This window comes from Talpa europaea (genome assembly GCF_964194135.1).
Source record: "Talpa europaea genome assembly, chromosome: 10".
NCBI classification, from domain to species: Eukaryota; Metazoa; Chordata; class Mammalia; order Eulipotyphla; family Talpidae; genus Talpa; species Talpa europaea.
The window spans coordinates 33,190,929-33,208,918 of NC_140077.1; the positions used below are offsets into that span (position 1 = coordinate 33,190,929).

The 17,990-nt window shown below is 33.6% G+C and overlaps 1 protein-coding gene across 1 annotated transcript in view; it reads right to left on the reverse strand.

Moving 5' to 3' along the window:
- The window catches only part of CCSER2 (coiled-coil serine rich protein 2), a gene marked incomplete at both ends in the record, with an annotated part of 65,320 nt that overhangs the window by 13,475 nt on the left and 33,855 nt on the right, over positions 1-17,990 (reverse strand). Inside the window, 3 exons of the mRNA XM_084245436.1 lie at positions 10,190-10,279; positions 14,874-14,960; positions 17,591-17,674. Coding sequence (XP_084101562.1) covers positions 10,190-10,279; positions 14,874-14,960; positions 17,591-17,674 — 261 coding nt within the window. The remainder of the gene's footprint in view (positions 1-10,189; positions 10,280-14,873; positions 14,961-17,590; positions 17,675-17,990) is intronic.

The following is a 17,990-nucleotide window of genomic DNA, read 5'->3' on the forward strand; positions in this document are numbered from 1 at the left end:
GCTTTTAGGCTGTCTGCCTATTCTGTTACCCGCTCTGTCTCTGGTGAATCCTCTCACCCTCCCGCACCTCTGACCTGTACCCCAGCTATTGTATAAATTTAAAAAATCCTTAAAATAAATAAATAACCTGAAATAAAGGCCCATACAAATTCTCTATTATTTACGTATTTTGAATAAACACTTCCTTTGTGACAACATGGGTGGAACCAGAGGGGATTATGCCAAGTGAAATAAGTCAGGAGGAAGACAAGTACTGGATAGTGTCAATTACATGCGGAATACAGAGAAACAAAACAAAGGAGGGTCAGATAAAACCTAACCAATAACCCTAGAAATCTGACTGTAGCAATGAGGATACCTGAGGGTGAGGCGAGAGGAAAAAAGTGGGGAGGGGACACAACATATGATGGTGGAGGGCTATGGTGTCCTGGTGGTAGGTGTGGTGTGGTAAAATATAACTGAAGGATGTGCTCCTACACTTCTAAACAATTCTGTATTTCTTCAAAATAAAAAGTACAAAAGGAAAGGAACAGCATTAATAGCTAAAACATAAACCTCAAACCTCATCTTTAATTCATGCTAACACCTTACAATTCTGTCAATAAAAGCAATAACTTTTATTTGAATAAATCCCCTTACTTAATTTTATTCTTATAATTACCCCCTTTCTGGACCTTCACACAGGTAAGGATATTTAATGAAAGAATTGATATGAATCACAAATCAGGATGAATCCATGGAAAAGGTATAAAAGTGACTGATTGACAATATTTATATCCTTTTCATCAATGTTAGCTTTTTATGGGTGACTTTTCAAAAAAGATAAAATATAACAACTTACCAGGTATATTTAAGTACATAATACAAAATAATAATAAACACTGTTTTGGAAAGCATATTTAATGTAAAAAATAATTTTAAGTCAAATAATTACTAAATCATTAGATGTTAGTATCATGCATATTCAAAGGCGATTTCTTCATTACTGTAAAGCAGCTAACATATTACAAAGAAGTGTTAAGTTGTTAAAAAATTATTAAAAGGTTTTCTTTTTTAAATGACAGAAAAATGCAATCAAAGCATTAGGGATATTTGAAGAAATGTGCAATGGTCTAGTAAGCCTGCACCCTAAACAGTATGCATCTGTCCATTACACCACTGTAGATAATGCGTACATTTTTAACATAATTATATTAAAACAAAACCATTTTTAATGACATTATTTCAAGGTCATGAAAAAAGAAAGTGCATTAAAGACAGATGCATGTCAGTAGGTCTTGGGTCACTGGTAATAGGTTTAAACAGCATTTTTAGAATGAAATTAACTTCAGATAGCTTTCCTAGGCTCTGGGTAGACATCTATATACATGCAGTCAAAGGAAGTGTTAATTAAAGAGAAGAGCCCAGGATGCGCTGGTTTAGCAGGTGCCTGCAGGTCACTCTGTATAGGAGAGGAGGTGCTGGGAGGGACAAGTCATGCAGAAGGGAAATACCATGAACCGGAAGCCAGAGCAGGATAGGAGTGAGAGACACAGACTCACTCTGTCTGCGGTGCTGCGGAACAGTCCGTGGGATCCCCTGGAAGGAGCCCTGCCAAGGAGAGAAGGAGGGAGCAGAATACCCACTCTGTGCAGAAAGAGACAGGGGGCAGGGAGGTATAATAAAAAAGGGAACCGAAAAATAGAAAAACCAAAGTCACACTTTTTAAAAAAAAATAACACAGTAGTGTTAATGAGACACAGATTTTGTTTTTTTTTAAATACAGGCAGCTCAAATTACTAAAAATAGCTCATAATTCAAACCAAGTTACTTCTCATATATTAAGAAAAAAATAATTTTCTTCTAACACATAAGAAATATTCTTTCTGATACACATGGCATTAATTATCATCATCTATTTTAACTAGCAGATTCAAGTCTTTTCTAAAAAAAAAATGAAAGCATTTAAAAAGGAAGATAGGCTTTAAGTGTTAAAAACATAAAAATTACATCATGGATAAATCAAGCAATTAAAATTATATAAAAAATTTTCTTTTCAAATTACAGGATTTCTAAATCTCTAGATTAGCAGGTAAAATAAAGAACATTAGGAGAAGCTAGCAGAACCAACACAGCATTAAAAAGACTTAGGATGTTGTGGAAGTGCTATATCAAGAATGTGACTTAGAGGCCACATGCATGGCTTTTAGATTTCACGAACTTGTGACTCCTCAGCTTTACTTATTTTTAATTATAGATTGTCAGAATTGGAATACACCTAAAATGTCATTTACTTGGATTTCTTCACTTTCTAGGTAAAACTGAATCTTCGAGAAATAAAGCCCATTGTGTGAATGTCACACAAACAGAACCAGATAGTGCCTCATGTGTCTGTTCTTAGCCTCCTCAACAATTAAAACATTACCCACAAATGGAACTATTTAAACACTCAAGATATCGAGAAGGAAAATGCACATATAAATCACCATCATACCCAGTTCAATTCTCAAAAGAAAGTAAGCATAATTTTGAGCTCAATCAGTATCACATAGAACTAATGCATTAGAATATTCTAAGATTGCTTATTGGTTTTTACAGATTTCATGAACTTAGATTCAAATAAAACAACTTTTTGTCACCTCTTTGTCAGTATTCCATAGCTCAATATAGTACAATCAGGTACTTCTTTAAATTTAAGAACAACCCTACCCTGGTCAATATAAAATGAAAACAAAAAAAGATCCATTTTCAGTGTTGGTGAGAAAAAAAAAGCGCTACAAGAAACAGAGTTAATGACCTTTACTAATGATCTTTACTAGAATATTCTAGTAAATAAAGATCCTACCTTTTGAAATTATTATACCTTTGTCTTCAAATTTAGCCACAATAGATGCTTGCAAAATAGCTTGAAATATTTCATAAAGTGATAGCCCCAGGTGCCTTCTCTAGATTAATTAATTGATATAATTTTAATCTACCAATTCAGAAATGCTCTGGTTCAAAAACTTTACAGAAAAAACGTACTCAACTAAGAAGGGGCATTTATTTCAGTCCCTGTAAGTTTCACCTGGGCCAAACTTCTATCTAATGCACTGGGTAAAGAAACTTTCAGAGATTGCTTCTCAAACAAATACGTTGCTTCTGGAGATTTGTGGAACTAGTACTGACTAGCAATCAGGGGACCAATGTTTTTCTCTCAAATTTACACAATCCTATAATCTTAAAAAAGTCTGGTATTCTCTGAGCCTCAGTTTTTTTACCTGGAAGATGCGGGTTGGAATATGCTATAGATTGAATATTTGTGTCCCCCTAAAATTTCACATGTTGAAACCTATTCTCCCAGGGTGATGGTAATAGGTGATGGAGCCTTTGGGAGGTGACTGGGTTATGAAGGTAGAGACCTCCTTCATAAATGAGATTAGTGCCCTTATCGAAAAAACCCAAGAGGGCTCCCATCATTTCTTTCACCATGTGAAGACACAACATAAAAGATGGCTGCTCTTGAACAAGATGGCTCACTGAATTCAACAGTGCTCACCAGGCACTGAATTCAGTGCCTTGATCTTGGACTTGTCAGCCTCCACAATTATGAGAAATGAATTTCTATTATTTAAAAGCCATACAGTTTGCGGTATGTTTTAGCAGGCCTGGAGAGACTAAGACAGAATCGTTCATCTCTAAGAAATATCTCACTTTCAGTTCATATAATTCAGTTATGTATCTGTCCTTATCCCCAACTCCTCTAATTTTGTAACTCCATTTACATGACATTTACAACAACCAACATTGCATTAAATTGCCTCCTGATGAAACAGTTCTTCAAAATAATTTAAGTGAAATTATGTCACTATACCTAGAACCTAGCAGGAGTTTAAAAAGAGTTAAATGTCCTACCTTTTCTATCTGAAAGTACCCAGGACATAGCAGATTCTGTTTGCTGAGTTAAACTGAATTAAATCAAGTTATTGTGTTGAGATGAAGTTACAACATGTCAGGTCTGGATATACACTGCAAACACCTAAGAATCTTAAAAATGAAAACAGTGGTACCCACCTTCAATAACCACCCTCCTCCCCACCACAATGCCAACAAATCATGATCTCTAGCATGAACCTAAGCATGAAAAGGAGAGAAACAACCTTGTGAAATAACAACTCAGCCTGCAATTGACAAAAGGCATCTATTTATTAAGCTGACTGAACAAGGTGTCATTTGAATTTATGCCTAGAAAGGTAAACAATGTAATTCACTTCTTTTTTCTGCCACTTAAAATGCCTCTTTCTATTTCCCTACCTGCCATCTGTCAAAATCCTACCCAGTTTCCCATCCCATTTTAAACCCATTTCTTAAAAGCTTTTCCTGATCCTACCTAAATCATGATCATTCTTATTTATAAGAATCTACATCTCTTTGTGGGTACTTTTCTGAGAAAATTTTTTTCTTTCTTTTCATTTTATTGACTATATTTTCTTATTCTTCTATTAAATATAACCACTCAGAGAATAACAGCTTCCTAGCTTTTCTTACTGTCAACTATAGCTTCTTGTTAAGTGACATTCAGAGTAGAAGCAATATACTGTGATTAAAATTTAGTAAAAGTGGAACTTCCAGTTCTAACATAAGTTAGAAGAGATATATATACATCTTCTGTCTCTTGTCAAGGAAAGCTAAAAACCATGGATATTATATATAAAACAAACAAAATTGAAAGAGCTAAGAAAGCAGACCAGTTAAGGGACCTTGAAATCCAAGGACAAACACTGAATTCCCTAGGTGTTTTTTTTGTTTGTTTGTTTGTTTGCCTTAAGTATCCTAGACTGGGCCTCCCTGGTGGCAGAGGGGTTAAATAAAGTCTCAGTGCTATCAAGCTATCATCAGCCACTGCAACAGGAGTTCGAACCCAGGCCAAAGAGCTAACCCACATGGTGCAGCAGACTTCTCCTGTCTCGCCCACTGCTCCCCAGAGCAGTATATTTTAGTAGATCTGCCTGTTCTGCTCCCCACTGTCTCTGGTGAATCCTCTCACCTCCCCACACCTCTGGCCTACACACCGTTCTTCTATGTATAAATAAAAAAATAAATCTTTAAAAAAAAAATTTCCTAGACTAAATGATAGAGACAACAGCACCCATAAATGCCAGTGGGTACAGACAAAAACAAAAGAAAAAGAATTCTTAAGATAAACCTGCATCCTGCCAAAAGGGCAGGAAAGAGCCTAGCTCTACATAAAAGCTGTATCTAATAATCCCCTAAATGCCATGAGAAAAACTGTGGTGCCAGCTCCCATCCTTGACTGGCTCTAATACTGTCTCACGTGGTTCTTAAAGTATAGAAAGGAAATGTTTTAGACACATATTATAAATGGGAGCGAGGAAGGGACTTAATAGAAAGTAAGGTATATTTAGTAGATTATAAAAGAAACTCTGCACATAATATCTAGAACAGTATTTTCATAAAAATAGATCTCAAAAGATAATATGTAAATTAAAAATGGTATTTAAGTACTAACATAACAATTATATTAAATATAAAGGGTGTACATATACCAATTAAAAGACAGACTGTCAGAGTAGATAGAAAATCATGACCCAATGAGACACACAGAATAACAAGTAAGCTTTATATATAACAATGTAGGTGTTTTAAAGTAAGAGGAAAAAATATACTCCTGCAAAAATTTGTTAAAGAGCAGATTATCAAAAGAGGTACCTTATCAAATGATAAAAGGGTCTACCAAGAAGGTACTATAATCCTAAATTATGTGATGAAACTATTGAACATTCAACACAGGAAGTAACGAGTGACAGAACTAAAAAGAGACCAAATTCAATGTTATAGTCACAGCATCCAAAACTTCTCCCTAAGCAATTGAAAACCAACTAAATCAGCAGTGATACAGAAGAACTCAAAGATACCATCTACAATGAGGATTAATCAGTATTTATAGGATACTCCATCCAAAACAGTAAACTACAAATTCTTTTCAAGAGTCACAGAATATAGTCCAGTCTGTAAACAAACTAAATAAAACTTAAAAAGAACTGAAATTATGCAGAATGTGTTCTCTGTCCAAAATGGAATCAAATTAGAAATTAGTAACAAAGATGACACAAAAATTTTCAAATACTTGGATACTAAACAACTTCATTCATGGGTCAAAGAAGTCTCAAGGAAAATTTGAATAGGCAAAACTGAATACAAAAATTACATAATATCAAAATTTGTAGGCCACAGCTAAACCAGTGACAGAAAAGAGAAAAAAAAGCTAAGACAAAATGCTACCTTCGGAAACTTAAGGAAAAAAGAATAAATGGAAAGTAAGTAGAAGGAAGAATACAATAAAGAACAAAACCTACTGAAACTAAACTTAGAAAAAGAGGTAATCAAAAACATAAAAAGATGGTTCTTTGAAAAAGTCAGTAAAATTGACAAAACTCTAAGGCTGAGAGAGGGAAAAAAAAGAGAAAGACACAAACTACTAAAATCAGGAAGAAATTGAATAGCAACAAGGGAATACTGTGAACTGTACACTTGATAACTGAAAAAAGAGATCATTTAAATAGGTCTATAACAATTAAAACACTCTGAAATCTCCAGGCCCAGATTGTTTCACTGTAGAATTCTAGCAAACATATAAAGAAGAATTAACACCCATTCTACATAAATCTTGTCCAGGAAGTAGAAAATGAAAAGAACAATTTCTAACTCTTTTATGAGGCTAAAAATACCCTAACATAGACAAAATAGTACATGAAAATAAAATATGGACTATTATCCCTTACAATATAGATATAAAAAATAACACTTAACAAAAAGCTCTCAGCAAAAAAGGGGATGGGGGCAAGTTTCTCTACTTGATAAAAAACATTTCTCAAATATCTATAGCTAACATTTACATAATGGTAAAGACTGAATACTTTCCTACTTAGCTCAGAAACATGGCAAAAATACTCTCATCATTCTTACTAAACAAACTACTGGAAATCCTAGCCAGTGGCATAATGCAAGAAAAGGCAAATAGATCAATAAGAAAACTTCCTGTTTATAGATATGATGGTCTATATAAGAAATTTCAATCTACAGGTAAAGAGAACAAATAAATAAATTTAGTAAGTTCAGATAAAAAGATACATATTAAAAATATTATATATAGAAAGGTCTGTATTTTAAAAATCTATTTTATTTCTAAATACCAGTGAACACATGAGAACAAAAATTTAAAATACAATGTAATTCATAAATACTCAAAGGAAATGCCTACTATCATCCTTTCTTTGACAGGTTCTGACTGAAATTATAGATGTATCTTCACACTTCTTTCAACAATGGTACCAACAACAACCATAATAGGCAATCTCTCTTTTTCACCATCCTTCTTTGTCTTCCATTGAAACCACACTTCTTCCTCAGTTTCCAGTAAACATTCAGAGGAAATGTTTAAGTATGTCTCATCTCAAAAATCTCTCAAGTAGATTCTTTTGTCCTCAATTGAGAACACTGAAACTTCCCAACATATTATAAGAAAGGGTGAAGAACATGGACACAGATTGTAACTTTCAATCTTCCCAAAGGTTTATTTAGCCAGATTAAAAACAAAACAAAACAAAAAAAAAACCCTACACTAAACTTGGGGACTTTATTAATATAACAAGTTTTGATTCTCAAAATTACTAACAAACTAGATGTTGCAAAAGAAGAACCCTACTGCATCTCCCCATTCCCATAATCAACATCTCATCGAAATATGTTGGGTCTCTGCTTAAAAAAAAAAAATACATAGTCAAGTGTAACTTTTTAAGAGAAAAGAAAAATGGATTCCAAATAAATTATTTCAAGTGAATCCCACTAAGTCCAAAGAAACAAACTCAAAATTTAGTTTAATGTTAATATTTAATAATTTAATTTAACCAAGTAAATGAACATACTATTAAATACAACTTAATGAAACTACATTTCCAGTAATTCCTGCATAAAATTTTGAATTTTACTTTCAAATGAGCTTTATTACTAACTTTCACTATTTCCCTTATTATAGATCTTTGTTGAAGCGAAAATCATGCACTTACTATTATCTTTGCTCTCTTCACACCTCTTTGTTTTTAAGTTGTATTGCTCTTTTTGCCAAGTATATCAAATCCATTTCAGTCTGTAAAACCGCTCTGAATCCTTCAAGGCTCCAGAGTGTGCTTTTGAGGGAAGGATCCTTAGACTACCTATCAGGAGCCTGAAGTTATAACACTATTTCAGTCACTCGTTAATTATCGAAAGTTTAGCATGCCATAATTTCCCTGGCTTTGTTACCTATATATAAAATAAAGAATTAAGTCAGGTGATTTCAATTATAAAAGATAACTGAGTTTGGGTTAGCTAGAAGAATTCTAGACTGAAAAAATGACCTTCACTTCACCCAAGATCATAGTAAAACTAACTCAGAAATATATCAAAGATGGGCCTCCCCTGGTGGCACAGGTGGTTGAGCGCAGCGCTATGAAGCTGTCTACAACCTCTGCAGCACCGGTTCGATCCCGGCCAGCGGGTGAGGGTACCACATGGCGTGGCAGACCTCTCCTGTCATGCCCGCTGCTCCCCTCAGCAGTGTATTTCGTCAGTCTGCCTGTTCTATTCCCCACTCTGTCTTGGGTGAATCCTCTCACCCTCCGCGTATCTGGCCTGTACCCTGGTTCTTGTATAAACAAATAAATAAATCTTTAAAAAAAAAAAAAGAAATATATCAAAGAATGTCATGGGGTTGTTCTGTGCCATTTCCGTTTGTCTAGTAAACAGGATCACTAATACAGTTTCCAGAACAGTGAAGCTGAGGGAGCCAGAGATGGTATAAAGACTCGGAGGATGACAAAATAGAACGTCTCATATTAATGAAATCAAGATCTATTTAGTAAGAATACTGTCACAAAACACAAACACACCCATGAGGAACCTGTAGATATCTGAAAAGCCCAACATCCATATAGAATCAAGTCTTATTTTGTAACTGGCTTCACAAATAAGTTTCCACAGTCTTTGAAAATAAGGAAATATTACATACTTTTGTCTATTAACAGTTTTTGCTCTATATAGTCAATCACTGCCTTCACCTTCTTCACTAAACTCGTTGATTCTTCCTATTAGACATTCCCAATCTTTTGAATCTTATAGAACTCATTAGGCTTTACCTACATCACATATCAGTTCCGTTATTAAGCATTAGTTAATGGAGAGATCCTTCTCCAGTTTCCCACTCTGACTGCAAGGAGTCTAGCAAAGACCAAGAGGTTCACCAAACTTTTGCTGAATAAATTATTAACATTGTATCTTACACAGTGTCTTATACTAATAATTATTTATTAGTAGAAATAAATATTGTACAAAGGCCTCTAGCTAAGTTTTCAAAAACTAGATTGATTATATTGACTCTTACATTTCCCTCTTCATTTATATAACTAGATTCTACTGCTAAAAGGTGGCAAAGAAGAGTCAAGACTGGCTTGTTAGGTCAAGAAATTTGTTACTTGGCACCATAAGATAGGATAATGATTACTGGTGGTCATATGATGATTCTGTTCAGGCACAGCCTGCACTGAATTGTGAAGAATTCAGATTAAATTAATGTCAGTATATTTTAGCACTAGATATGTTGTGAGATGTAACATTTTTGAAAAACGACAAGGAAGGACAGAACTCATGGTTATTTCTACTTTTAGAAGAAACCATTCTCAAACTATATCTAAAATATAAATTTTACTATCTATATTTTAATGCAGTTATATTTCCTAACAGCCTCAACACTTATTTGAATAATCATAATAGAAACAGATATGAAGTTTCAACAAAAATATATTTTCAGTGTCATATGCTGCTAAAAAGGAAAACTACATTTTGGACTTTGTTTCTTTGGAGGCATGGAGAAATACTACTCTCAAATGCATGTACCTACTTTCAAATGTATATAATGAGAAGACTAGGTATTCAAATAAAATGAGTTGTAGAATGGAATAGCTATTAAATGCACACTCAATTATAGAAGACACACAAGAGAAGCTTGAAAGCACATAAATACCTGAGAGACAAGAAAAATAAACTTACCTAAAAAAAAAATTTAACTGTCCTGGCAGATTCAAAATTATTAGAAATTAGAGTAAGAGTGGATCAAAATATCAAAATAATAAACAATAAATAACAATCAAAGAAATTCAGTGCATATATTACTTACAGGAATTCTTCTCCAGGGTGTCTGGGTATATTTATCAGCATATGTGCATTTTTCCTCTTTAGATTTTTGGTGGCAGTTACACCGACTTGCCTGAACAAAATCACAAATATTTCTAATGATTAATTTTTACATAGACACATATTTATACCAATAAAGTAATAAGGGACACTCTTAGGAAGTACAAATAAAAAAACAACAGAAAAGGCAAATATCAAGGCTTATTTAGTAGTCTGCCATCTTCAACTAGGTTCTAGAGTCAGCCAGGAAGGCTAAATTTCTGAATCAAAATTATCCTTGGTAATTGCTTCTGTCTTCCATAAAACACACTACCTATGATTTTGTGTGTTTAAGTACATATAATATCAATTAATAGCTGTTAAATATATATATAGCAATATACAATATATAATGACTATAATTGTAAATTTTTAAGTATTTCCCTAAACTATTATAGTCCCCACAGCACACAATTTATTAAATTCACTTATGATAGGACACTACTTGATATTAAATACCACCAGTTCACAAGTAAGGCGGTCTGTTTACATTTGTGGTGCTTTTTTTTTTTTTTTGCTTTTTTTTTATTTATATATATTTTACATCATTGTTTTCTTTTTAAAGATTTATTTATTTATACAAGAACTGGGGTACAGGCCAGATGCGCAGGAGGGTGAGAGGATTCACCACAGACAGAGCAGGAAACAGAACAGGCAGAATGACGAAATACAATGCTGAGGGGAGCAGTGGGCGAGACAGGAGAGGTCTGCTGCACCATGTGGGATTCTCGCTGGCCGGCTGGGATCAAACCCACGCTGCAGAGGCTACGGACAGCTTCACAGTGCGGTGCTCAACCACCTGCGCCATCAGGGAGGCCCCATCATTGTTTATTTTTAAACAATGGTTGCTACCCCCCACCCCAAGTATAGTTCCCATAGAATTTCCTTCACCAATTCACCAGTGCACCCTCTTATGGTGCTAGCTTTTATTTTTTTTTTTTTTTTTTTTTTTAAATAAATTTTATTGTTATATTCCCCATACAATTGCAGCCCCCCCATTCTGACCCCAATCCCTCCCCTCCCGCCCCCCTAAAAGTGTCTCTGGTTCATAGTTTTTTGTTGATTTTGATTTTCACTATCTTATAGTTATTCATTTTCCTGGTCCCTTATTTAAGTTTTCTAGATTCCTGCTATGAGTGAGACCATCCGGTATTTTTCTTTTTCTTTTTGGCTTATTTCGCTGAGCATGATCCCTTCCAGCGCCATCCATGTTGCTGCAAATTGCATGTGTTTATCTTTTTTGAATGTTGAGTAATATTCCATGGTATATATGTACCACATCTTCTTGATCCAGTCATCTATTTTTGGGCATTTGGGTTGTTTCCAAAGCTTAGCTATTGTAAACAGTGCTGCTATAAACATAGGGGTGCAGGTGTTCTTTGGAATTGATGTTTCTGTGTCCTTTGGGTAAATACCTAGGAGTGGAATTGCTGGATCATATGGAAGCTCTATGTTTAGTAGGTCCAGAAATCTCCACACAGCTTTCCACAGTGGTTGGACCAGTTTGCACTCCCACCAACAGTGCAGAAGAGTTCCTTTTTCTCCACACCCTCGCCAACATTTGTTGTTGCTAGTTTTTTTAATATGTGCCATTCTCACTGGTGTAAGATGGTATCTCATGGTAGTTTTGATTTGCATTTCCCTGATGACAAGTGATGTTGAACATTTTTTCATATGCCTGTTGGCCATTTGCATTTCCTCTTCAGAGAAGTTTCTTTTAAGCTCTTCTGCCCATTTTTTGACTGGATTATTTTCTTTGTTGTTGTTGAGTCTCATCAGCTCTTTGCAGATTTTTGTGATCAGTCCTTTATCATTAGTGTTGGGTGCAAAAATGTTCTCCCAGTTGGTGGGGTTTCTCTTTGTTTTTGTTATTGTCTCTTTTGCTGTGCAAAAGCTCTTTAATTTGATGTAGTCCCAGCTGTTTATCTTTGCCTTCACTATCACTGCTTTGGGTGATGTGTCTGTAAAGATGTCTTTGATGTGCAAATCACGTAGTGTTTCGCCTATATTTCCTTCTATATATTTTATGGTTTCAGGTCTTATGTCTAGTTCTTTAATCCATTTTGAGTTGATTTTTGTGTATGGTGTGAGGTGGTGGTCAAGCTTCATTCTTTTGCATGTAGCGACCCAGTTTTCCCATGGTGCTAGCTTTTAAAAGTATACATTTGTAGAGGTTTGAGCCTGGGAGCAAGACATAAAAATGTAAACCTAGTGTATCTCAATAAACGTAATATGGACTAAAAAAACAAACAAAAAAAAAAAGAGTTACCATATGACCCAGTTATTACAGACCCAGATATAAACTCAAGAAACTGAAATCATGTCCATGCAAACATCTGTACAAAAATATTCATAGCAGCATTATGCATAATAGCCAAAAACAGTGGAAATAATCCAAATGTCTATCAACAGAAGAATGGAATAAATAAAAATGTGGTATATCAAATAATAGCACTAACAACAAACTCTTCAATGATGCATTCACTTTACTGAACCAGAATATTCTGAGGTGTTATCTGCCCTTTGGTAAGATCAGGCTGATAATCACAGTTCACAAATTGATTCTCTACACATAATTTTACTCAAAGTATACTCATTTAGTCATTTATATAATGTAAAGTACCTACTATATGAAACTTGGTCCCTCAAACATCGAATGTTTTTTTTAAAAAACATTGATAACAAATTGCCCTTGATGTGATATTGGTATACAACCATATTATTTGTTAAACAACTCCACTAGAGATAAATATATTTCCTTGTAGGAAAAGCTACATAACAAATTCTTGATAATTCCATCAAGTTAAAATGTGTTTCTACTTTAAAATATTAACCAATATTCTAAAGTTTTCTTAATTTCAATTGGATCATTATAATTTCCATATACAAAATGAAACCTAATTAAAAACAAAAACATCTGTAGTAGAGACATACTGTCCACTCCTAAATAATGGGACAGTCAATCACTGATACAAAATTCATTACATGTATGTCAACTTTAAGAGTCTCCTGGAATTCACTGTAATGGAACTTAACTTTTAATACACATAGTAAGCACATGGAGAAAAGATAAAACATTTCTCTTAGTGCAATCACATTATCTATCCTGACTACTAATTCCAGAAATAGTTTCCTTTCTGTGTTCTACATGCTAACATATGAGTAATATCTGAATTTTCTGTAAGTTAGAAAACCTAGTTTTTAGATTTATATAAATGAACACTTAAAAATAGGGGCCATATTGGGACCTCCCCGGTGGTGCAGTGGTTGAGCGCTGGGTTGCGAAGCTGCCCGCAGCCTCTGCAGAGCTGGTTCTATCCCCGGCTGCTTCCTGGCCACCAGAGGAGGGTCCCACATGTTGCGCAGACCTCTCCTGCCGCCCGCTGCTCCCCTCAGCAGTGTACTTCGGTCCTTCTGCCTGCTCTGCTCCCCGCTCTGGCTCTGGTGAATTCTCTCACCCTCCCGCGCTTCTGACTGTACCCAGTGCTTGTATAAATAAATAAATCTAAAAAAAAAAAAAGAAAGAAGAGAGCTGGGCTTGAGTCCAGATCTTTAAAAAAAAAAAATAGGGGCCATATCTTTTTTCCTGAAGTACATTAGATACAACTTCTTGAGTGCCACAGTAATTTTTTGCAAAATGTGAAGCTTGTTTAATTTCATAATGCTGTCATTTTCTTCTTCCTGAAAATTATCTGGATTGGCTGGGTCCGTGTTGTTAGCTTGAAATACAAATACTAGATATTGAAACTTTCCTTTTAAATTTTTATATTTAGTAGGTCCTCAGTTTTATTATGTTATTCATTTTTCAGTCTCAAAAGATTCCCTTATGTCCTTAATTATGTGATCCAGTTGCCCTTATATTGTTCATAAGATGAATCTCTATGATCTGACTAATGGCTCAAAGTTCAGTATACCATACCCTTTATATCTTGAGATTTCTTTAAATAATATTTTTTATTGCTGAATTGCTTTGATATACCAAAATGTGCTTTTGATGCCCCAACAGAAAATTTCTTTAGCTTTTTATAATTTTTATGCCACCATATTCTTGTTACCGTGACATTTTATATTACCCCAAAATTTGTAATTAAATTCAAGATATTGCACATATTGTTTTCATGAGACTACTGTAACAATTATAAAATTTTATTAAAAAGATTCAAACATGGATATGAGAGGTCACTCAACAGCATCCATGAGAAGAAACATTTTCTTAGAATACCCTTTACTCAAACAGACAGTCTAAGTCTGAACAGTTTCATTCTGTTCCCAGAGACAGAAAATACCCTGCTCTCAACTGATCAGTACGCATTTCCTTAAACACACGCAAAGAAATATCCATCTGCATCAATAAAAAATGAATGCAAATTGATGAATTTCAAGTCCCCCAAACAGAGGCCACTGAAAATGAACCCACAAAGATTTTCTTCCTACCTTGAATATGTAATATTTAGAATGAGAGTTAAAAGACATACTTTAAGTGCATGTAACCTAAAAATAAAAACAACAGTGCAATTCTGAAAGTCAAAAATCAGGTTGAATTTCAATTCTGGTTAGTTTTATTTAAAAAAACAAGTATTTTCCGGTTTGAAAAACCTACACTTTGTATACTCCCCTATAATACTTACAAGTTGATGTTCTAATAGTTGAATTTTTTCATCTTTTTTCTTTATTTCTTCTTTAAGTTGTTTTATTTCATTTAATAAATCTTCATTCTGAAATTTTTTTAAAAATAAGATGAAGTATTTAACTTTATATAAAATACCCTAATGAGAAACATTCAATCAATGATAAAGACTCAGTTCAATTAAGGGAGAAATTCTTCTTAAGTATCCCAGATACTAACCTATTTAGAAAACAAAAAATGTCTTTTGATCTTTTAAGAAGTCATAGTCTAATAGAGTCTGACATGTTACTAATAAATTGTAATAGCCGTGAAATCTAACATTCAGTAAATACTTATTAGGAGGCAAGAATTTAGTATCTTTAGGTATCTAAGCATTTTTACCTGACTACAAGACTGATATGAGTGCTATTACTCCCACTTTATGTCCTTATGTCCCAGAAAAGGAAACTAGGATTAGGTCTTATGTGAAATAAAACATTTACAAAATAGTGACTTCAGCTAGATTTCAATAGATGCATAAAAGCTGCCTGTATTCAGTAGGATGTCTTCTCATTTTAATGACAGTTTCTTTCACTGTACAGAAGATTTTTAATTGGATGTTGTCCCATTTATTTGTTTTTGCTTTTCTTTCCTTGCCCAAATATATCATGGAGGCCAATGTTGGAAAGTGTTTTTGCCTATATTTTCTTCTATGTATTTTATTATGGTGGGTCTTAGATCTAAGTCTTTAATGTATTTTGAATTAATTTTTTTGGTAGGGGTGAGATAGTAGTCTAGTTTCATTCTTTTGCATGTGGTTGGCAAGGGGCTACTATATCTAGGGCCTATGAAGAACTCATATATCTCAGCCAAAAGATTTCTTCAAAGAAGAAATAAAAATGGCCAATAAACACATGAACAAAATGCTCATCATCACTTGTCAGGCATGGTAATTCAAAATACAATGAGATACCAATCTCACACCTATGAGAACTGCCCAAATCAAAAAGTCCAGAAACACGTGTTGGCAAGGATGTGGAGAAAAAGGAATCCTTGCATAGAACTGGTAGGAATGTAGTCCAGCCCCTTAGTAAAACAGTGAGAAGGCTTCTCGAATTACTAAAAATAGATCACCATATAATCCAGTAATTCCACTCTCAGGTACCTATCCAAAAGAATGTAAAAACACTATTTGAAGGGATATATGCATGCCCAGTTTCACTACAGCATTATTGTAACATCCAAGTTATGGAAGAACTTATGTGCCCAAAGACAGATGAGTAGATTAAAAAGATGTGGAATATATAAAATATAAAAAGTTGGTAGAAACCTATGTGAATATGATAAAGGATTTACATCTCAAGTATATTAAAAGTCTGTTCTAACATGTTAGATCTTTCTCTAGGACCCAACAAACATCCAGTTCTCACAAACATACATATAGTTGGCAAAATATGTTAATTGACTTGTGAAGAAACACAAATTAAATTACTAACTGTACTGTTTTATTAGTGAAAGCAATACTCAATGTGATTAATGAGAATTCAGAAAAAATTGGTAGTTCAGATATCACAAATTGATTTTTCTGGAAAAACATGATTGTTAATGAGAGTCATGAAATATTTGCATACTTTGATTCAGTTATCATACTCCTAGGAATCTATGCTAAATATGATCTTAAATGTGAAAATACCCACAACAAGGTATCTGAAAGCTTACAAATTTACAATTGTCCAATAAGGAGACACATGAAAAATAAAAACAGAAACAAAAAAAAAACTACATTTATAAATACAGAGAAAAGACTGGTAGACGCTAGAGTTGATGAGATGTATATGGGGGGAGGTAAACAATAGTTGAAGATGGTCAAAATGAACAAATTTCTAATTATAAATAAGTCAGGGGGATGCAATGTACAGTATGGAAAATACAATTAATAATATCGTGTTGCTTACTTGAAAGTTGCTACGTGAATAGAATGAATTTTGGGGTGCCATGGTAATGGAAGGAGTATAATAACACCTAAAGAGAGTTCCTATACCTCTACAATACAAACAACAATGCAAATGAATGTTACCACAATAAATTTTTAAAAAGTTCTTATAATTTTTATAACTATGTATAATGGATATTAACTTATTATGGTATCATTTCATAATATACACATATATTTAATCATTACATTGTATACTTGAGATTAATACAATGCTATATGTCAATTATATCTCAATATAAAAAAGCTTTCTTCAACTGAAAATAAACCTAAAGATGAAAGTTACAAAAAGATATTTCCAAACATTTACCAAAATTCACCTACATTCTATAATTTTGAACATGGAAAGAAAAATAATCTCACTTTTAGTATATCTCTTTAGTGTTGTCAATAGATATGAAAGGTACCTATTAATCATTTTAATTTTTATTGGCAATCATGTTTTTAAAATTTATTCATAATTATAAAATTTTTCAATAATAAAAAAAAAAGAATCTTGCACCAGTAGTGATAGAGGGACAAACTATTACCCAACTGATACATTCAAATGAAAGCATTACAGGGACGTCCTGTTCATTTTGACTTAATTTTAAAGTTAGAAAAATCTAAAAGCAAGTCTGTTTTACCCTCAATCCCCTGAAAACCTTCATATTTTAATACAAACATTATCAAATGTTTCAAAAGTTTTTGCTTACAATTTTAGTAATAAAATAATTTTGATCAATCAGCAGTACTAACAGTCATACCTTATATATTTGATCAACATCTTCTGGTTCTGGACTGGATGGCAATGATAGTTGGACATCATGGAGTGAACCACTTCCATCATGCTGTTAGAAAGCAGAGAAAAAGACATGAGATTAACACAGTTATCTGTGCGCATCTTGTTCAACCTGAATTTACTCCAGACCAAATGCTAGCATGGTCATGAGAGAACAGGAAATAAAATTTTAAAAAACTCCTTTTCATCTTTATGCACTAATACAAGAAAATGTGGAAGAAGAAAAAAGAGAGCTAGAGGAAGAACAATCTTTGGATATAGATAGCATATTATATGAGTGGATGAAGCAGAAAGCCATTGAGAAGTTTTAGAGTGGGAAAGGAATATTCAATTTGAATCAGTGTTTATTTAGTTGTGGTATTTTT